The sequence below is a fragment of the Triplophysa rosa genome, linkage group LG9, assembly GCF_024868665.1.
Source record: "Triplophysa rosa linkage group LG9, Trosa_1v2, whole genome shotgun sequence".
Classification (NCBI taxonomy): Eukaryota; Metazoa; Chordata; class Actinopteri; order Cypriniformes; family Nemacheilidae; genus Triplophysa; species Triplophysa rosa.
Genome location: NC_079898.1, coordinates 14,705,885 through 14,728,850, shown reverse-complemented (window position 1 = coordinate 14,728,850; position 22,966 = coordinate 14,705,885). Strand labels below are relative to the sequence as shown.

General features: G+C 37.0%; 1 protein-coding gene across 9 annotated transcripts in view; it reads right to left on the bottom strand.

The window, feature by feature from the left end:
• Positions 1 to 6,957: 6,957 nt before the first annotated feature.
• Positions 6,958 to 22,966, bottom strand: part of LOC130558700 (sorbin and SH3 domain-containing protein 1) — a 40,597-nt gene continuing 24,588 nt past the window's right edge. For 5 of the 9 annotated variants that reach the window (XM_057341262.1, XM_057341260.1, XM_057341264.1 and 2 more), the window contains 13 exons: positions 21,349 to 21,524; positions 17,393 to 18,733; positions 16,056 to 16,141; positions 15,375 to 15,539; positions 15,206 to 15,252; positions 14,978 to 15,092; positions 14,757 to 14,882; positions 14,262 to 14,456; positions 13,221 to 13,769; positions 12,446 to 12,544; positions 11,746 to 11,930; positions 11,064 to 11,170; positions 6,958 to 9,382 (listed from right to left, as the gene is read on the bottom strand). In XM_057341262.1, coding sequence (XP_057197245.1) covers positions 9,315 to 9,382; positions 11,064 to 11,170; positions 11,746 to 11,930; positions 12,446 to 12,544; positions 13,221 to 13,769; positions 14,262 to 14,456; positions 14,757 to 14,882; positions 14,978 to 15,092; positions 15,206 to 15,252; positions 15,375 to 15,539; positions 16,056 to 16,141; positions 17,393 to 18,733; positions 21,349 to 21,524 — 3,259 coding nt within the window. In that variant the 3' untranslated portion in view covers positions 6,958 to 9,314. Of the gene's footprint in view, positions 9,383 to 11,063; positions 11,171 to 11,745; positions 11,931 to 12,445; positions 12,545 to 13,220; positions 13,770 to 14,261; positions 14,457 to 14,756; positions 14,883 to 14,977; positions 15,093 to 15,205; positions 15,253 to 15,374; positions 15,540 to 16,055; positions 16,142 to 17,392; positions 18,734 to 21,348; positions 21,525 to 22,966 lie in introns of those variants that run through there. The other 4 variants (XM_057341265.1, XM_057341266.1, XM_057341267.1 and 1 more) reach the window with 4 other exon arrangements.

Here is a 22,966-nt window from a genome sequence, read left to right as displayed (position 1 = left end):
TGTTGCTCAAACTTTTGTTAAGAAGTAATCAAGAAATAGTTATGATCTCTATTGAATATAAACTTGAAAATATGCGTTTTGGCCCCTAGAACTGTTACAGCGTATAGCGTAGCATACATGAATGTAGTGTCCTGAGAAACCTGTAACATGAACAAAGTTGGAATTCAAAGATTTCCTATTCTATCAGAGTTGTAAATATGTAAAGTATAAATGAATGAAAGTGACTGAAGTTACAGCAATCTCTATAAATATTACAGTTTATATTATATGAAGAATATTGGGAAAGCACAGAGATTTGCTTAACACAGGCAATCTCATGACTGAATGAGTGATTCTTACACTGTGTTGGGATATAAATGCCTTTTTCAGGTTTCATGGCTTCATAGAACTGTGCCTGGTTGTATTTTGATTTATTGTTATTTGTTGCCTAGAAGTAAACACATGTTTACATAAATGTGTGACAGGAGACAATTACCAAGTTCTTTACCACAATCACCAGAGTTATTCAAGAGTGTGACATGACACCTCAGAAGCGTAATGTATAATTATTATTTTATGATCTGTATGCAGAAATCAGTTTTGCATTTTGTTTGTTTGTTTTTGTTCATTTGCAGTGCCGTTACAATTACAGTGAATTTAAACACTATTTACTGCTGTGATTTCCTCATTATGCAATATTTAATAAACAATATTACAGCTTTTGACTGACATGTTTTGTTTATTTATCCCAATATTCAAAGGTTCAATGTTGATTCTACACCTTAAAATCAATTTAAGCCATTAAATAGAAAACCTGATTTGGTGACAGGTGACTCTCAGCGTGACTCTACATTCAACTTCTATCAGCTTAATATCCAGAATGGCAGTGTTGTAGTGCTTATCAGGAAAGGATATCCAAATATCCAATATTGACCTACCAATTTACTTCAGTTCACATTTATTTCTATTGCACTTTTAAGAATTTTGCATTGTTGCAAAGCAGCTTTACATAAAATACATATTAGAGAGATTACAGTATTACATATTAGAGGAAGCAGAAGAATTATGAAATATATTAAATACATGTTGTAATCGTTGATTTCCATTGTATTGACACAAAACCATTTCTGAAAAAAATGTGTGAGAAATATAACCTTTTTATATTTGTGAATATTTTGCAATACTGCCTAGTACCACTTAGAGGCACCAAAGAAAAGGAAATGGCATCCTACATTATAATTCATATAATTCAATAATTTATAACCCTGTGAATTTGAAAAAGCAGACAAAATGATCTTAATTTTTATGTTCTGTAAATGCTGCAGATTGTTGGGAAAGTAGGCTAGTTAGCAGTACTAGCAACAGCTTTTCTGTCTGGCCTGTGCTGTATCAAGTTTACTTAACATTATGTTAAGCATTACTTTTTATATTAATGTATGATCACTCACTCCTCTATTTCAACACTCATGTTTACAATAGCCTGATAAAGTTGATTCTGTTGAAGCTAAATGCTAAACAAATCCCATATGCTGATGTTATTCATCATTGCTCTTTTCTTTCCCCCTGTGTCGATCTCTCAGCTCTCGTGTGTAGCCATCACATTACAAAAGTTGCAGACACTTTTTTAATAAAAAATAAGTCAAATTATAATAATACAGTAACAGTGATTCATTTAAAAGTGATGCACTTGAAATATTTGCAGATAATAATGTTTTAACCACAACCTATGAAAACACCTGAAGTGAAGGTCTGGTGATGTTTTTGGCTCGTCACATTGACATTACATTTGAATTTACATTTATTCATTTGGCAGATGCTTTTATCCAAAGTGACTTACAAGTAGGAGAGCATATGAACATGTAGTCAACACGCTAAACAGTCCTGTTAGTTTTCAAGGCCATGCTACTAGGGGGATTAAAGCTGGAGTAAGCAAAGGAGAGAATGAACAACAAGATTTTTTTTTATAGACTGACAGACAGACAGACAGTTATTGGTTAGTCCAGGGGAACATTATCTGACAATATCATTGTCAGACAATCAGTTCCACGTAACCACGTAAATGTGTTTGGCGATTTGTAGTTTGCATTACCTAATATTACAATCGGTTGTTACTTAGGGGAGAGGGTATAACGTAACGCTTTTTGGTTGTAGCTCAATTACTCAACAAAATATTTAAGGTTGAAGTTCCAGGCTTTGGAACTGATTCCCTTGTAGTTCTAAAATCCACCATTAGCACAGGGGAAATGGTATCTGACGGCTGAGAATTACAATATACAATATACACTTACTGCAATATACAATTTAGTGACCAACTCTAACAAATCTCCAGATCTAAATAAAAGTGTTGGTAACCAAATATTATTAGGTTTATGTAACATAGTGATATGAAGGGCTAAAACTAAACCCAATAGAACAGAACAGAGCAGAGCATCTTTGCCTCAAAACATACTATTTATTTGCTCGAGTGGTGTATATTTTTCTGTTTCAATCATTCATTTTTGATTTGGTTGTTCTGACGAGTGTATTATGATATAAGATGTTTTACAGTATCCTAATCCTAATCCAGGTACCCTTTTTTACTAATTTTTTTACCCGGTTTTTTACTAATTGAAATTCATTTTTTGATATGAAGAATACATATTTCTGCGAGTGAAAATGTAATTACTAATATAAAAAATATCAATTGTTACTAGTAGAAATTATATTCTTGATATCAAGAATTATAATTTTCACTAGTAAAAATTTAATTGTTGATATCAAAAATTCATATCCTGAGAATGATTAAAAGCTAATTTGGCTTGCCATAAATCAGGGCTGCAAACTCCACTATCCCAACGAGACACTCTTGTGGCAGGGTTTGGAACTAATTCCCTCCTAGTTCTAAAATCCACCATTAGAACAGGGGGAACTTTCCCTCTTATGAAACACTGGGGGAAAGGTATCTGACCCTAACAGTCTCAGCCGTCTCATACCTTTCCCCCAGTGTTTCATAAGAGGGAAAGTTCATACATGTTTTATACACACTCTGTTGTTTTTGTAACCCTCACAAGCAGGTTATGAGACTCCTGTCTTTTAACTTGTTCATTACAGCAGAAGGGATGTATTGAGATAACTGCGAAAGGGGAAAAAAGTCCTGCAAGTAAGTATAGTAAGTCATACTTTTACTAATAATGCATTAACATAGGGCAATCTTATTTATTAATGCATTGAATGTTGCTACAGGTTTGTATAACATTATACAGTGATCCAGTGGGAAACATTTTTTACAGTTTGTATTATACCTAAATGGCATATATTTGTGTTTATTTTTACTGTGGGCCTTATTACTGCTAAAATAAATGGCACCAGCTGTACTCAGTGTTATTTTTCACTTCTTATTATATATTTACAATTTATGTCACTATTCTTTGTTTTCAATAGTTCTGTACTTCACTGTTACGGTTTTGAGTGTGTGTTTGTATTCCTAAATGTTCCTAAATAAAAGACAAAATGTTCCTTATTAAAAGAAAAAATATTCCTAAATAAAAGAAAAATGTTCTTAAATAAATATTCTCTGAAGTTTATATATGATTTATGCATTTATTTATATTTTATATATTATTATATTTTATATTTTTAAATAAATAAATATTTTGGGGAAAACATGACCAGACTGGCGAGGAACCATTTATGGTAACTACATTGACCTTGATTTTCAACATAAAAATGTTTGTTTTTTCTTAAAAAAGTTCAAAAGTCTTGTGATAACCTCCAATAACACTCCAGGGTTGAAATTTTGAACTTCTAAGTATTTCAATGAGTGCCCTATAAAAGGTTAAACACTCTAGTGTTATCCTCCTTTCCCTCTCCGTTTCGGATGAGAAAATAACAACAGAGTGTTTAACCTTTTATAGGGCACTCATTGAAATACTTAGAAGTTCAAAATTTCAACCCTGGAGTGTTATTGGAGGTTATCACAAGACTTTTGAACTTTTTTAAGAAAAAACAAACATTTTTATGTTGAAAATCAAGGTCAATGTAGTTACCATAAATGGTTCCTCGCCAGTCTGGTCATGTTTTCCCCAAAATATTTATTTATTTAAAAATATAAAATATAATAATATATAAAATATAAATAAATGCATAAATCATATATAAACTTCAGAGAATATTTATTTAAGAACATTTTTCTTTTATTTAGGAATATTTTTTCTTTTAATAAGGAACATTTTGTCTTTTATTTAGGAACATTTAGGAATACAAACACACACTCAAAACCGTAACAGTGAAGTACAGAACTATTGAAAACAAAGAATAGTGACATAAATTGTAAATATATAATAAGAAGTGAAAAATAACACTGAGTACAGCTGGTGCCATTTATTTTAGCAGTAATAAGGCCCACAGTAAAAATAAACACAAATATATGCCATTTAGGTATAATACAAACTGTAAAAAATGTTTCCCACTGGATCACTGTATAATGTTATACAAACCTGTAGCAACATTCAATGCATTAATAAATAAGATTGCCCTATGTTAATGCATTATTAGTAAAAGTATGACTTACTATACTTACTTGCAGGACTTTTTTCCCCTTTCGCAGTTATCTCAATACATCCCTTCTGCTGTAATGAACAAGTTAAAAGACAGGAGTCTCATAACCTGCTTGTGAGGGTTACAAAAACAACAGAGTGTGTATAAAACATGTATGAACTTTCCCTCTTATGAAACACTGGGGGAAAGGTATGAGACGGCTGAGACTGTTAGGGTCAGATACCTTTCCCCCAGTGTTTCATAAGAGGGAAAGTTCCCCCTGTTCTAATGGTGGATTTTAGAACTAGGAGGGAATTAGTTCCAAACCCTGCCACAAGAGTGTCTCGTTGGGATAGTGGAGTTTGCAGCCCTGATTTATGGCAAGCCAAATTAGCTTTTAATCATTCTCAGGATATGAATTTTTGATATCAACAATTAAATTTTTACTAGTGAAAATTATAATTCTTGATATCAAGAATATAATTTCTACTAGTAACAATTGATATTTTTTATATTAGTAATTACATTTTCACTCGCAGAAATATGTATTCTTCATATCAAAAAATGAATTTCAATTAGTAAAAAACCGGGTAAAAAAATTAGTAAAAAAGGGTACCTGGATTAGGATTAGGATACTGTAAAACATCTTATATCATAATACACTCGTCAGAACAACCAAATCAAAAATGAATGATTGAAACAGAAAAATATACACCACTCGAGCAAATAAATAGTATGTTTTGAGGCAAAGATGCTCTGCTCTGTTCTGTTCTATTGGGTTTAGTTTTAGCCCTTCATATCACTATGTTACATAAACCTAATAATATTTGGTTACCAACACTTTTATTTAGATCTGGAGATTTGTTAGAGTTGGTCACTAAATTGTATATTGCAGTAAGTGTATATTGTATATTGTAATTCTCAGCCGTCAGATACCATTTCCCCTGTGCTAATGGTGGATTTTAGAACTACAAGGGAATCAGTTCCAAAGCCTGGAACTTCAACCTTAAATATTTTGTTGAGTAATTGAGCTACAACCAAAAAGCGTTACGTTATACCCTCTCCCCTAAGTAACAACCGATTGTAATATTAGGTAATGCAAACTACAAATCGCCAAACACATTTACGTGGTTACGTGGAACTGATTGTCTGACAATGATATTGTCAGATAATGTTCCCCTGGACTAACCAATAACTGTCTGTCTGTCTGTCAGTCTATAAAAAAAAATCTTGTTGTTCATTCTCTCCTTTGCTTACTCCAGCTTTAATCCCCCTAGTAGCATGGCCTTGAAAACTAACAGGACTGTTTAGCGTGTTGACTACATGTTCATATGCTCTCCTACTTGTAAGTCACTTTGGATAAAAGCATCTGCCAAATGAATAAATGTAAATTCAAATGTAATGTCAATGTGACGAGCCAAAAACATCACCAGACCTTCACTTCAGGTGTTTTCATAGGTTGTGGTTAAAACATTATTATCTGCAAATATTTCAAGTGCATCACTTTTAAATGAATCACTGTTACTGTATTATTATAATTTGACTTATTTTTTATTAAAAAAGTGTCTGCAACTTTTGTAATGTGATGGCTACACACGAGAGCTGAGAGATCGACACAGGGGGAAAGAAAAGAGCAATGATGAATAACATCAGCATATGGGATTTGTTTAGCATTTAGCTTCAACAGAATCAACTTTATCAGGCTATTGTAAACATGAGTGTTGAAATAGAGGAGTGAGTGATCATACATTAATATAAAAAGTAATGCTTAACATAATGTTAAGTAAACTTGATACAGCACAGGCCAGACAGAAAAGCTGTTGCTAGTACTGCTAACTAGCCTACTTTCCCAACAATCTGCAGCATTTACAGAACATAAAAATTAAGATCATTTTGTCTGCTTTTTCAAATTCACAGGGTTATAAATTATTGAATTATATGAATTATAATGTAGGATGCCATTTCCTTTTCTTTGGTGCCTCTAAGTGGTACTAGGCAGTATTGCAAAATATTCACAAATATAAAAAGGTTATATTTCTCACACATTTTTTTCAGAAATGGTTTTGTGTCAATACAATGGAAATCAACGATTACAACATGTATTTAATATATTTCATAATTCTTCTGCTTCCTCTAATATGTAATACTGTAATCTCTCTAATATGTATTTTATGTAAAGCTGCTTTGCAACAATGCAAAATTCTTAAAAGTGCAATAGAAATAAATGTGAACTGAAGTAAATTGGTAGGTCAATATTGGATATTTGGATATCCTTTCCTGATAAGCACTACAACACTGCCATTCTGGATATTAAGCTGATAGAAGTTGAATGTAGAGTCACGCTGAGAGTCACCTGTCACCAAATCAGGTTTTCTATTTAATGGCTTAAATTGATTTTAAGGTGTAGAATCAACATTGAACCTTTGAATATTGGGATAAATAAACAAAACATGTCAGTCAAAAGCTGTAATATTGTTTATTAAATATTGCATAATGAGGAAATCACAGCAGTAAATAGTGTTTAAATTCACTGTAATTGTAACGGCACTGCAAATGAACAAAAACAAACAAACAAAATGCAAAACTGATTTCTGCATACAGATCATAAAATAATAATTATACATTACGCTTCTGAGGTGTCATGTCACACTCTTGAATAACTCTGGTGATTGTGGTAAAGAACTTGGTAATTGTCTCCTGTCACACATTTATGTAAACATGTGTTTACTTCTAGGCAACAAATAACAATAAATCAAAATACAACCAGGCACAGTTCTATGAAGCCATGAAACCTGAAAAAGGCATTTATATCCCAACACAGTGTAAGAATCACTCATTCAGTCATGAGATTGCCTGTGTTAAGCAAATCTCTGTGCTTTCCCAATATTCTTCATATAATATAAACTGTAATATTTATAGAGATTGCTGTAACTTCAGTCACTTTCATTCATTTATACTTTACATATTTACAACTCTGATAGAATAGGAAATCTTTGAATTCCAACTTTGTTCATGTTACAGGTTTCTCAGGACACTACATTCATGTATGCTACGCTATACGCTGTAACAGTTCTAGGGGCCAAAACGCATATTTTCAAGTTTATATTCAATAGAGATCATAACTATTTCTTGATTACTTCTTAACAAAAGTTTGAGCAACAACCACTGATTTAAAAAAGGACAAAAATATACTCTAGATGCTTTTAATGATGCGTTTCTGCCCTTATGAGATTTTCCAATGTCTCTTTTAGAAATGGACGGAAGTCTTATGCAAATGTGAAATACACGTTTAGCTGAGGGCAGATAACCCTCATCCGCTCTAGCAGCACAATCTCTGGCTTTACATGGAATGGACCGTATAAAACTATAGGGGATATTAAAAAAAACATAAATGTAATTTTCAGGATAGACTAAGAGTCTTCTTAAATGGAAGCAAAAGCAAATCTACAACCAGAGTAGATGTGAACTACACTCGGGTAAGGAAGACAAATCAACGGAATAAAACTCGACGGTCCAGATTTAGCATCCTCTACTGTAAATGGCACTTTGAAAATGAGGTACGGCAATCTCATATGGATCGTCCAATCCCAACACACAAACAAATGTCACATGTTGCCAGCCATAACACTATGTAAATGTCAGCGGGTACCTGGATTAGGATTAGGATACTGTAAAACATCTTATATCATAATACACTCGTCAGAACAACCAAATCAAAAATGAATGATTGAAACAGAAAAATATACACCACTCGAGCAAATAAATAGTATGTTTTGAGGCAAAGATGCTCTGCTCTGTTCTGTTCTATTGGGTTTAGTTTTAGCCCTTCATATCACTATGTTACATAAACCTAATAATATTTGGTTACCAACACTTTTATTTAGATCTGGAGATTTGTTAGAGTTGGTCACTAAATTGTATATTGCAGTAAGTGCTGTGAAGATATAAACATGCTGCATCACAACTCTCTGTTGGTTTAAGTCAATCATGTTAATAGCTGTCTAACATCATCCAAGCTAAAAGGCCAATATCCTCCTTAACATGACTAACACTGACAAAAAGCTTAAATCCTTTCGATTTCTACAAATAGCTTTGCTTGCATTGGCAAACACATTGTAGAATGCAATAATAGTCTCTTCCAATGCTTTGAGAGCATTTCAAGCCCAACACAGAATATACTGTAAATTTAAATCCCACTCTTTAAAAGAGCGTTTCATGAATCAGCATTTCTTTTTAAAAGCAATGGGAGTGTACAATTCAATATAAACACTTTTTTAACATCATGTTAAACTTCTTTCAACAGTTTTCTGACCCATGATCAACTCTGTAATTCCTAAACACCAGATGCCTTCAATACACCGTCAAGCCTAACGCTCACACTGAAAGTCCACATTTGTAGCAAAAATAAACGTTATACTTTAATACGCTTTTCAGTAATGTCAGGTATGTGATGAAGCATTTTGCATTGTACTTCAGAACAGTTTGCAGCTGTAAACGTACTCGCACTCATTATTCACGGCAAATGTTACATTAATGGCTTTTATCTGAATCTGAGCATTCCAAAAAGCAAAACATGTACTAGCCGGTTAAAGGCCTTCATCATTCAGTGGTTCCAAAATATTCCACTGTTGAACTGTGTTTCTCGCTAACATGCCACAAACCTTATCACATACCTAGACATTCACATGGGCAAATTTTTGTAGGGATGAGATATCTCCATTTGATGTCAATACATTGTTGAGTGTCCCAAACAGGTCATCGTATTAAGCACAGCGCTAGAATCTCTTCATACACACCAGAATTTCTTCAATGATGTTGCATCACAAATGAACAGCTTTAACATAATTTCCTGGGAAAGTGCCAAACTGTTTTGTCCTCTTTGATGTACCTGCACGGAGAAGTAAAAACATAACAGTATCTCAGAATCTCTATCTGCAGGAAATCAAAAAACAAAAGTATTGCATAGGCCAGGAGTCTTCAAATAAAATTGCTTGAGGTCCAGTAAACGAACCCTCCTTACCAGCCGAGGTCCGGACAATTAAATACCTAAAAACATGAATAGATGGTTTTTGGCAGACCAAAGAAATAAACATTTCTTTTCATATCTATACGACGGCATTACAATGTCTGCAACAATATAGTGAAGGAAAATGTGCAAAATGCCATAATCTCTAAACCTGCACTGAACATACATTCATTTCAACATTATCAGCTTTAAAAGAAAACTAAAGTGTTGTTTTCTGCTGAACTGAGATGAACAAATAGCAACATCAAGTTGTGACTGATCATCATCTGATAACATTTCAGCTCTTCTTGTGGCTGGTGCAGCTGAAAGGGGGGTTAGTTTAATATTTTCTCTTAGTTCATGTCTTTATTATCCTTCTACAAGTGTTTCACACGCAGCCTCCATGCACTCTTTTACTATTTCCCCATCAGTAAAGGGCTTGTTATGTTTTCCTAAGATCCACTGTATTCTTAGGGAACATTCATATGCTCGTTGTTGGGCGGTAAGTGAGTGAGGGAGGACCCGTGTAGATCGCTACTACTGGGCTTTGAGCTTATATATTTTCCGTGTCCTTACCTCGGACTGCTGCGGACAATTTTCTTCAAAGTGTCTACGTCTAGTTTCATAATGCCGTTTAAGGTTTCCACTTTTGATAACCGCAACAGACTCCGATCAAATGAGACAAACCGGTCTCGTGCATGTCGATGCAGGAAGAATAAATGCAAATCTCTCGACCCATTCATCTCGGAAAACATGGTTTTCAGCGTCAACTTTTCTAACTTTTGAAAAAAACATTGTTTTTCAGTCACTGACAGTTACATCTGTCTGCGCGCTGTGCAGCGAGTCTGTCTCTCTTCACTCCACGACGTCAACGTCTCTATGTAGCAACAGTGCGCATATGTTAACTGTCCGTGGCACCTTAGGACCCAAATTTCTACTGAGCGGACCTTGATGTGCCTGGTATAAATTTGATTGCATTAGAAAATAATGTTAGGCGTTCATTTATTATGTCAAAAGGCTTTGAGGTCCAGACGGACGCATCTCGCGGTCTGTATTCGGACCGGAGTCCGCTAGTTGGTGACCCCTGGCATAGGCAATATTACATTAAAGAGTAAGAAATAGAGCAAAATGATTTTCTTGATCAGTATTTTATAATAAAAAATATCTATACAAGATAACTTGACTTAAGAAGCAAAATTGTGTAAGATATTTGTCTTCAATGAATTCGATTTTTTTTATCCTATTAGCATTTTGATGAACAGTGACAGCACCCATTCACTTGCATTGTTTTTTTTTTTTGTCAGTACAAGTGCATGGGTGCTGCTGCATTCTTCAAAATATCTTCTTTTGTGTTCTGCGGAAGAATGGCAAGAGTGTGAGTAAATGATGACAACATTTTCATTTTGGGTGAACTATCCCTTTAAAAGATGTCGTATTTTAAACAGTCTATATAACTCCGTAAAAGAGTTTGATAGTACTAAAAGGTGATTTAGTAGCACTGTAGTTTTGTAGATAATGATTTCACATATAAGACGTGACTTTCAGTTTCAGTACTGTGACATACCCACAAACCAGCCATCATCACATTTCTCCATGACGTTGACCAGATCTCCGTCCTGTAGCTCCAGCTCATCATCATTCTGAGGCACATAATTGTACAGAGCCTGAAATCTACAGCAGAGCACAACACATCATCACTCATTGAACAACACTGAAAATAAATCACACTGTATTGACCAAATGTAAAGACCATGATGTCAGTTCAGAGCAAAAACTGTTGAAAATATATTGTGTTTGTGTGTGTGAAATAGCTGGCAGAGAGAATATCAATAATGAGATCAACAACTGGATAGTTCTTGGAATACAAAAGCAAATAACTGGGTCTCAACTTTACTTTAGTTAATGAATTTGGCATGTCTCTGTATCTCACTTGGTATAGCACTGCATTAGCAATGCAAAGGTCATGGGTTCCAATCCAAGGATCACACATACAACACTGATGAAATGTGTTACTTGAATGCCCTGCGTCGCTTTGCATTAAATTGTCTGCCAGATCCATCTATGTCATTTTAACCCAGTGTTTAAAGTCATCCCTCTATCAAAAGCATAAGGCCCTTGACTCTGAATATTATCTTTTCAAAGCCAGAGCAATGTGTATCTCTAGCATTTTTGCGAGTCAGTGAAAACTCTGGTAAACAACATACAGTAAAGTCACAGATGCACACGGTGTAGTATGTCGTACTTACATTCCACAGCTCATGCGTCCAGGCTCAGGGCTGCTGCTCTGGGACAGGGGTTGCTGGGAAATGATGAGAGAGCGTTTACTGGGAGGAGACAGTAGTCGGTGGGCGGAGTCTATAGGGCGTGACAAAGTGCTGCAGTACCTCACTGAGGTCTCTGCAATATTCATGATCTCATTACACACAGCCTCCTATTGGTAGAAGAGGGTCAGCACAAGAGGTGGCCACAAACCCGGAAGAGGGTCAGTCATTCAGATGGAAATTGAGTTTTGAGGAGGGTTAGAGAAGATAGGAATGGAAGTCCGGTAAGTAACGGGGCAGAAAGCAGGGAATGTCCATTAATACCAGGGAAGCCGGAAGTGATGGTAGTTTCCGGAGGACAGGCATGGAAGAGTGAGACAACACAGTGAGTGAATGTAGAAGGAGGGAAATTTAAGCCAGATTTATATAGGACTGGTTTATGTGCAAGGCAGAGTTTGGTCATGCATTATAGGGGTGAGTTTCAGGATTACATAATATTCACATGAAATAAAACAGTGAGCCTGATTGGATACGTTGGGTTTTGTAAAGGCCAATCAGAACAGATCGTGAAACTGCTTTAAATTCAACATTCATATTCACTCAACACAGGTGAAAAAGATGAAAAAATAAATATGTATGTGGCATCTAAGTGCAGTTACAGTACAATGACTTCAAGTCAATTTACCGTGAATGAATTGGCGTTCATGTTGTTGTCTTGAATGTCAAACAGCATGACAGGACTTCTTGAAGATCTCCCATAGTATTCTACATCATTCTTTATTGGCTATAGGAAAAAAAGAACATGAATTGAATCATTGAATCACCGTTTTGTTAATGTTGATCTCTGAGGTTGAGGTTCAAGATTCCACAAAACAACAGCAGTTTATTTTGGTATCTGTGCAAAAGACTTCAGTACAACCCGCCATCAACCATAGAAGTGACAGTAATATGATCGTGAGTTAGTAGTGGTCATTTCATTTCTTATAAAACCTCAAACAAACGTGAGTCAAAACATGCTGGAATTCTCCATAGAGTAGAAACAGGAGATTTTTCTCATGTTTTTTTTTTCATTTTGTTATATAGTTGGACTGGACTTGGATTTTTAAAATACTTTTTTTTTTATAATTTACTGTCCTAAATTGACATGTTACGTTGACCCTAATGAACATATATTTTTTAATTATCTCTTAAATGAACTATAGATTTGTGGCAAACATGCAACAACAAAATCATACAATTTGTGAATTTTGTGAAGAGAAACAGAAGTTCATGCATTAGTTTCTCATTAAACAGGCTCAAAAAACTTTTTAAAATGTGTGTCTTAACTCACTAACATAATCTGATGGGTCACTTATTGTTACCTATTAGATCTACAGCTTGTGCCAGTGTAAATGTGACATTCGGTAATCTTATTCATAATCGGGACCTTAAACAAACACACCACACCATGCAGAAGATACCTCTGCTGGGCTATTGCCTCTGCTGTAAGGAGCCTTGCGGAGGCTGCCAGCCCTGTCTATTTCTGCCCCATTTCTCTCCTGTAACTCTCGATCCAACCTGTTACCCCCAGTAAGCCAACCCTCAAGCCCAGCGCCCCCACATGGACTCAGGCTGCGAGAGAGACGGGGAGAGGGCGGGGAAAGAAGGAAGTCCTCCCCTTGAGGTGGAGTAAAGGTGAGGAACGGGGTGGCCGAACTGGGGCGGGGTGGATAGGGTGGGGGTAAAGGAGAGGAGGATGGAGAAGCCATTGGGGAGACATAGTAAGGGCTGCTGCTGATAGGTGGCACGGGGCTGGCTGACAGGGAGGGGGGCAGGTATTCGCCGAAGCGGTATGAGGTGCTCGGCAGAGGTGGAAGGGGCGGAGTGGGTGCAGCGGGGGGACTGCTTCTGACTCCTCCCACAGTGAGAGAAATCCACTCGTTGGAGATGGCATGGACCTCAGGTGAGATAGAGCGACGAGGGGAGCGAGGGAGAGGGAGGGGGGAGGTGGTGAGCCGATTACGAATGGGCTTTTGGAGGACAAGGCCGGGGTGAGATGGAAAGAAAAGGAACAATAAAGGATAAGGAAAGATGAAACAAAAATAGTCAAAACAGTAAGGATGAATGAAAGTAGGGATGGGAATCGTAAAAAAATATACTTTGAGAAAGAATGAGAAAAATCAATAAAAAATATTTAGAAAAAAAAAAAAATCACAAAAAACTATGAATCGTACAATTGAAAAGTTGATTTTAATTCTTATGCAAGACACTGATCGTGATCGTATGATGTTTAGCTTAATCAGCAGAGGAACATAGAACTTCCAAAACCCTCAAAGAAAAGTATACTAGTTTATTTAATTAAAATGCAACCCGTTTTAAAAAAGGACCCGCTCTCGATTCCCAACCCTAACCGTCGGAGCTCATAAAAAATGAAAATAATAGATAAATGAGTGATATGAACCATTTACAAAAGTTGAAATCAAATTATCTTCAGATCCGACAGAGTTTTGTGAGGCTTTTACCTGTGGAGAGGCATTAGTGCTTCTATGAGGCGAGTGGCTGATGGGAGGATCAGGGTAATCCACTCCATTCTTCACTCGGGGTCTCTTGTGCACCTCTATGTAGGTGACTGGGAAGATGCCCTGCCGGTTAGTGCCAGAAATTTTGCCTTCATACCAGTTCTCATCCACTCTACGAATCAGTGTAATACGCTCCCCCTGCAGGCAGACAAAAGACTTTAGATTAGCTCCTGCAAACATGAAACACTGTCGATTAGAGGATCGATACCCCACCAGGAGTCTGAATGTGTGCTTCAGTGGGTACTAGGGTAAGTTCCAGGGTGAACAGTTTGCTTTTTTAAACATACTATAGAACTTAAAATAACTTACAATAAAATGCATGACTGTCAAAAGATTCAAATAAAAAACACAATTGCACAGTGAACATATTCAAAGCAAATACAATCAGACTAATACTAGACTAAACCATGAGTTGTGATCAGCTCTATATTAAATTACCTTTCTGAAAGACATTTCAACAGCTGTGTCACCATTGAAATTAAAACGGGCGATAGCCTCTCCATATTCCAGCACCTGGACCGCAGCGGACTTTTTGGGCTGAACTTTCTCTGTTGGGGGCACGATCTGGACAAATGGCAGGAAAGAAGTGACAGAGTTTAACGCACATCTTAAACTCTTAAATACACAAAATTCTATAGTACTTTAAAAAGTACACATACATCAACGTAACTGCGTGGAAAAATTCCAACTCTCCCATGATGCTCTCCTTCAAACCAGTTCTGGTCGACCTGCCGGTAGATGTATACAATATCTCCCTTTTGAAATGGTAGTTCCCTGAACAAACAGCACAGTGCGTTTAGATTGCATTTGTAATGTAGTGTTAACAAAATCTTAAATCTGAATTTGAAGTGAATGATGAATGGTTACATCTGAAAAATGAACCTTACTTTAAAGTTTCTGCTCTGAAGTCAAATCGTGCCAGAGCAGGAGTCCTCTGCAGACAGTAGGAAGTATGTTAATCACTCTTCCACAGTAATGCATCCATTAAATCATGGTGACTCTATGTGTCCCACAAAAAGACAATCAGAAAACATAATCGTTTTAAAGATATCTCACCTCTATGACTTTCCGCTTTTCTTTCTCATTAATAACCAGTAGGTCACCGAAGCGATCATTAGTAATGAACTGCTGATTAGTCACGACGAGCCCAGCGTGTCTCCGAGAAGCTGCGTCTGCTTCTTCCTGCTCTCGCTTCAGCCGTCTCTGCTCTTCCAACATTTTCTTGAGAAAGAAATGGTATTTAAATTCACTTACAGGAGAGTTTATGAATACTGTATTATAGACAGAATATTTCTCTATAAAACCAACATTATTACACAACTCATCCATCATACGTCCAGTTTCCATCCAGTTTGACCAATAATTACCCGATTACTTCTCTTTTTTCTAGATCTAGTCTTGTTAAAAAGTTTAGCTTAACCCATAAGAAAGGAAAATCGCAGATGAGATATCTGTGTTCAATATGAACACAAACATTCCTCATCACATTTATCTAAACCAAAACATACAATTTCTGCTTTTATTTCTTCATTTTTAGAAGACATACTTTTTAGAAGAGACTAAGCTGATACTTCAATCAAGCACATCTAAGAACTTCATCAAATCTCATGACAGAGCAATCTCTGAACAACAGGAGATCGGAATATAAACATGTCAGAGCTTTTATATTTATTTATACATTTTTCATGAAATGTTCAATTATATACATCTACAATCTAAACAAAACAAATATGGCACCTCTTTATCTCCATAGCGTTTCCGGACGACCTCGTCTGAGTTCTCTCCGTGATCTCCGTGGCTGAACGGGTGTGAGGAATCGGAATCTGTTTGAGAAACGCAAGATTTAGTTTCTGCTCCCGTGAGAATTATTCACAACAAAATCAGATTCAAATCTATCCCTGCCCAATCATTGCCTACGTGTTATCTTTACATCATTGAGATATATAGAGCACTGAAAAAGTCTACTTGGGTGATGTCATTAAAATCACACTGAACAGAACAGAAATGAAGATGTCGGACAAATTAGGCTATATAACCCAATTATGTATACATACGTACAATGGCTTATACATGTTATATTTAAACTATAGAAATTACAATTGTTTATGCATACTAAAGAATAAGCATAAGCCATTTTGGTATACCAAAATAAAGAACATCATGGAAACATTTGTGGCTCAACAGCATGCAAACACACGACATTATGACAATCCCCCACAAATGTGTGATGTGATATGTATAATGTTACTTGGTATAAAGAAAAGAGTGACACAAACACATAAAAAATGAGCATTAAATAATATAATTTTGGGGGTTTTAACCCTGACTGAGAACAGATCCATGGCAGTGTTACACTACAGCAAAATATTTGCATTTCAGATCAAATCCATGAAGCTATTTGCTAGGTTTTAGAGTAAAGTAATTTGACCTTTAATTCAATGAAAACTTTTATAAGATACTGTATGTTCTATATTCAGTAGCGGCCGAAAATTATGTCCAACATTTGGCAATTGAAATCTTCGCTCTCTTAATATATTTAATTAAAGATGCATACAAATTTTGTATTGGAGTGTTGGGAAGCTGAGAAGAATTTAAGGAAGCTTGGCAAAACATTACATGAAACACATGTGCAGTTTATAAAGACATCCCAGCAGAATGACTACAAAACATTAACACAAGAGAGGATCAACGTTAATACTGACATTACTTATCAATACACTAACAAGAGATACATTTGTAGTCAATGTATTGTTTTTCTATGCTTTTTTGTAAATTAGATTAAAACCCACATTCCCTGATACATTAGTATAAAGGTAATGAAAAAAGTCTTTAAACAAAAGAAATGATATGACACACATTCACAAACCCAACAAAAATGGATATGCCAATTGGGTTACACACCACACAAAGTTGGCCACACAGTGCACACTGCAAAAATGGAAAAAGTAAAGTCACTTGGTGATGAAGGACAAGAGAAGAAAAGGCTGGAGGAAGATGAGTGGTCACAGACAGACACAGTCATGCCCGAACATGAGCGTGGAGAATTGAACACTCATGGCACTCAGCATAGCCACCTTCAGCGTGATCTTTACTGGCTTCTGAGCATTCCACATCCGTGAGGTCATCTGAGTTGCACCCTTCACAGGGAGAGACTTCTCCATTACTAAGCCTTTCCAGTACCTCCAAAGAGGACAGGCGTTGAGGAATGACAGGTCTCGGTTTGGGAGAAAAGAGACGGTTCTCCGTCAGGTCTCCAGCCATGGGTTTCATAGCGGAGAGAGTCTTTTTGGCCTGTTGACTGTGTAGCGATCTTCGCAAGGAGAAGGGGGCCGGACCCATCAGAAGTAAGTTTTTCGGAGGAGAATATCTTTTCTCAGGCTGGGTGGTGGCTTGTTGGCGCTCATGCCTGAGGATGGTGGTGAAACGGGTGTAGGAGGCGGGGCAGGTGCCTTTACACTTGCTTTGTTTAAGGTGGTGGGGGAAGTGATCGTGGTGATGATGGTGACCTGTGGGTTCTGAGGTATCACTGGGGGAGTTTTCTTTGGCAGCATCTCTGGTTCTCTCTTCCAGTTTTCTCTCATTTTCCAAAACAGAGTCAGTTCTCGAAATGTGGTTCTCCTCATTTTTGACTGTGCGCTCAGGTGAAACAGAAAGTTCCTCGTGGTTCTCTGCAGCCATAGCTGGGCAGTCGTCAGCATGTGCAGGCCCCGGCATGACCAAAGTCTCAGCTGAGACAGCTGATTGGAGGAAGCAAGTGGGTGGGGGGCTATGGGAGGGGCTTGGGTTGCTAGGCAGTATGGGCATCGATGCAGAGCGGGTGGGGGCGGAGCTGGAACGCTGAATGATGCGCTCGAACTCCATTACCCGGTACGTGACAGCAGCCCGTGGGATGATCCCCATCCTCTCCGTGGTGGCGTCATCTCCAGGCTTCTCGAAATAGGAAGCCAGGCCGCGGACGCTACCGTGGGAGCTGGAGCCCAGGGAGCTTGGCCTCTGAATGTTATGCATGTTCCGATAGAGGGCGGAGAACTCGGCCGTACTTCTCACAGACCCCAAAACAGGCCCATTTTTATGAAGGTTCCTGCTCTCAGGTGAACAGTTACCCTTGGAAGGCGAGTTCAACCTGTGATCATTGTCTGTCTTATCTCCGTTCCGTGAGCCGCAGGCCTCTTCGTGTAGATCCTCACAGCTGTGTGCTTTGGGGCGCTGTGTCGGCTCAGTCCGTCTCTCATCAGTAGAGGACGATAGCTTGGGCTTAAACTTAGAAGGAAGGATTTGAGGAATGCAGGCTTTGGCGGCGGACAAGGACTTTTTAGTCTTATATTGAGAAGCTAGTACATTACTGGCAATAACTGAGTGACTATTTACAGATGAGCTGGGTGAAATCATATAGCCATTCCCACCTTTATAATCCACTGGCAGGCATGCAGGATACAGAACAAACAGTGCATTAGATTACACTCGCAACAAGCACAAACACAAGAGTCCCAGACAACTACTTCATGTTAAAGAATATTATACTTTTTGGCTTAATTTTAAGAAATAATATTTTTCAAATAGGTCATTTTTTCAACTCTTAAGTTTAACTGTAAAGCATCAGTGCAGTGCATTTAGTACATGTAAACACATGCTGATTACAGTTAATAATAAAGCAAAATGGCCTTTAAATTATAATTCAACTATTAAAAAGCTACAATATACAAATTAAATGAATGTACAAACAAACTTGTGAAGCTGTGATATAGAACCAAAGTAAGCAATAGTTACACAAAAAAGAAGAATGTGTATAATGAGTGTTTTTCATCTGAAATCTGTTTTCATTTAGCTGCTTTCTGACTAAAAAGATACTTTCTGTTTTGCTCCTATGGGTGTCACAATATACCGGTATTGACAATAACCGTGATATTAAAACCATGATTATCGTTAATGCTGCTAATTCTATACTAATTCTAATTTCATAAATAATTCAGCATCTGTTTAAAGTTTTGCAGATGCAATGGTTACAAACTCACTCTGTCTCCCTGCATTCATATTTTGAGTGTATATATACAGTATATATTTATATATATATATTTTTTTTTTTTTATTAGGTATTTTGATAATATTGTATAATATAATTGATAATATAATATATAATATATTGATAATATAATCAACTCTTTTTCAAAATAATCGCGGAGTAAAAATCTGAACTGCTGCACTTAACTTTAGGACTGTTTAAATGGCATTTTATAAATTATACAAACAACTTTTGTATAATTAACATTTGACAAACTGTAAAATACACCAATGTCATTTGTGTGAAAGCATCTACGGTACCAGTATTTAATTGTATAGTAAGGTTCTTAAAGGGATAGTTCACCCAAAAATAAAAATTCTGTCATCAAACAGTTCTTGGACAGCCAAACAGTTGAACACAAAAGAAGATATTTTGAAGAATGTATGAAGAAAACAGTGTTTGACTACCATTGTAATTTTTCCCATGGGGTCCAAGAACTGTTTGGTTACAAACATCCGTGCAAACAAAGAAATGTATACAGGTTTGTAACAATTATAGAGTGAGTAATTCATGACAGAAGTTTCATTTTTGTGTGAACTATCATTTACAATACAATAATGGAGAGTCACTAGGTGTAATAAACACAGATAAACTTTGTATTAACTTATTACACTATGTTTTTATTTTTAAAGAATTATCAACTGATTTTAATGTTAAACATTGATTGTAATGAGCTATTCAACAGAAGAGATGTTGTTTCATTCACAGTCTGAATGTTTACAATAGTTTTTCTCATGTCACACTACAGCACAGACATTATGATCTTGCGCAGAATGTTCTGTAACTGAAATAGATTTAACATTAACTAATAGGTGGTACAAGAATAATGTAAAATTTAGCACTTCACTTGATATTCCCACTCGCAAGGAGTTCTCAATGCACCATCTGTTTCCTATTCTGAAGTTTGGTCCAAAAGAGACAATATGCTTTTTCATTTCAGTGCTCTCAAACTCCCCTAAACCGCTCCAAGACAGATACTTTACTCCGAATGTGGTCATAAACTCATGTTTAAGTACCTCCTAGAGTCCTCTACCAGGACAAGAATGCTTTAGTCTACAGTAAGGTCCCTAACTGTTATCCACAGGAAATACAGACGGGAGAGATCTGAGGTTGCATTATAAAATCAGAACAAAAAACAGATTAACTAAACATACAGTATCTGCACTACTGATCACACTGAAGAAAGAAACACCTGGCTACCTAAAAGCTGTAAAAATAATGGCTTCTGACTGAATAATGCTTCAAACGGTGGGTATCTCTAAAGTGTTACCCTTAATTTTATATCCGTATGTCTAAATATCTTTAAAAAATCTAAAAGAGTCTCTTCCAAAAAAATTGGGTCATGTTAACTATTGACAGCTCCAGTCGGCATCTTCAACCCTGTTGTGTGCCTTTCGCCCCACCAACCCAAATAGCCCACCCTCTGGGTCACATGTGCTAGCATTCCATTGGTTTGACCTTACACGAGTAGTTGACCCCCTCATTCCTGACCACCCTTGAACATGCTGCATGTTTATCTCCTGCGTAGGGCGAGTCTCTACCATCAGTTCTACCCATTAATCTCTACGTCCAAGCCCTGTCCACACCACCATCCACTTCAGTTGAACACCCAGCCGAGCCGAATCTGGTGCGCTCACACTGGCTAACAGATCATAACAGCAAGTGTAGAGAGAAAGACTAAAGGTCGAATCGGACATCTGTTATTTGTCAACTGTGAGAAATGAGCAGCTTTCACGAAACACAGAAAGACAAATGAGCAGTGTTATTTGTGTGGTGCCGTGAAGGTAGGAATGTGGCAAATGCTGAGATGAAGAAAGCGCAACAAGTATGGATCTACTTCATAATAATGCAACGTGACTTTATTTAGATTAAAAAAACAGGCTATGAACACAAAATCGAATTGTTTAAACCAGAATAAAGGTTTGTTTTGGTCAGATCCCGAATAAACTCACATATAAAGTGGAATCCTACCTTTTGATGAAGTGCTGGGGTGGCGCTTGTTAAGCGCTCTCAAGCCCTGCAGTGGGATGTCGCCGCCCTCCAGGACACTCTTGTAAATGTGTCGTTCACATTCTGGAACTGCCTGCCCACCGGCAGACAAGCCGTCCCTCTTATCCGCGTCCCCGTTGCCTGTTTTGCAGACTGAGCTGTGCACAAATAGAGATACGAGGATGTGACTGACATAAATCATCACATTCACGCTACATGTCTGAAAACAACAGTGCTCTGTTTATAGGATGGAAACGAAACAAATGCTTGGTTTATGGGCATCCTTTGAACACTTAAGAAATCAATGATGATTTGTTATTTCCTATGCAGCAACAGGTTTTCACGTTCTCAACTCAGAGAGCATCTTCTTGAACAAAATATTTGTGTGGTGCGAATTGAGTCATCCATACTTTTGCTTCATTTCCAAGTTTAATGTTTACACATTTATATTCAAAATATGTCCATATATGATATGGATTAACACATTTGACAATAAAAACACGTAGTAAATATCGTTTTGCATTGTTGTCTAAAGCTTTAGAGGTTTGCTTCTGTATTTTTTCAGCCTGTGTTTGCTCTTCGATATAGATGAGGCAGCACCAGCTGCTCTGGCCCTTATCACAGCATTCCACAGAGGCCTGTGTGGCATACTTTTAAAAACATACATGAAGGTTTCCACATGCGCACAGTAGATAATCATATAAATCTATTTTCTTACAGTAAACCATGAAGTAACTTTCAAGGGTTGAGTCCAGATTTTCCACATTACGAACTCCAGTCGCACTGTGTAATCTTTACAAATAAGTATGAAAGGGAAATAACTTTCTTATCTATGTGATACTTCGCAGTCCACTATGAAGTAATATTACGAGCTATCTACTAGAGTCCAGTTAAGCCTATCTGTGTTTCAACAGCCTATTATAAAGTGATTTGGGAGGAAATACAGCACGACAAAGATTTAGGTCTCAACATGGTAATACAATTCTAAGGGCCCTAGCACACTTTTTTTCTGAAATAAAAGACCCATTATTTAACATAAAAGTCAAACGCGTGAACACGACCCTGTTCTTGTGACCGCTTTCCTAAGCGTTTCAGTCACAGTGTATACATTTTAAAGTGGCCATGAGTGACGTTACGCCCGGAATGCATCAGATGCTTTCCGCTGGAGACATGTGAGGTGAGCACACGTCATTCCAGACACCACTGACTCCAAACTCAGGAACCCGAGCAGCTGTCTGACAACTGCTGGCGAGTGGATGCTCTTACCAGATTTATCTGACCATTCGTTTCCCAACAGCCCCTCGAGGTATTTTCATGCTGTTCGGCTCATTTCAAGGATAGCACCTCGGTCTGTTAGTCATAAAGTAGAGGTATGTTTCTCTGGAGGTTACGCATACAGTGGGCTTGTCTTTCAGACATTCCTCAAGTCATGAGAGCATATTTTTGGTTTAGTGTTTTGGATGAACACAAGTTCAGCTTCTGGTTTATAACAGGGGAGGTGAAGGGAACCATGTGGCTTTAAACAATAAAAAACATTGAACTTCACATTCCAGCATCAAAGAGAAGAGCTCTGGGCTTCAGCCATGTGCTACAGATTCTT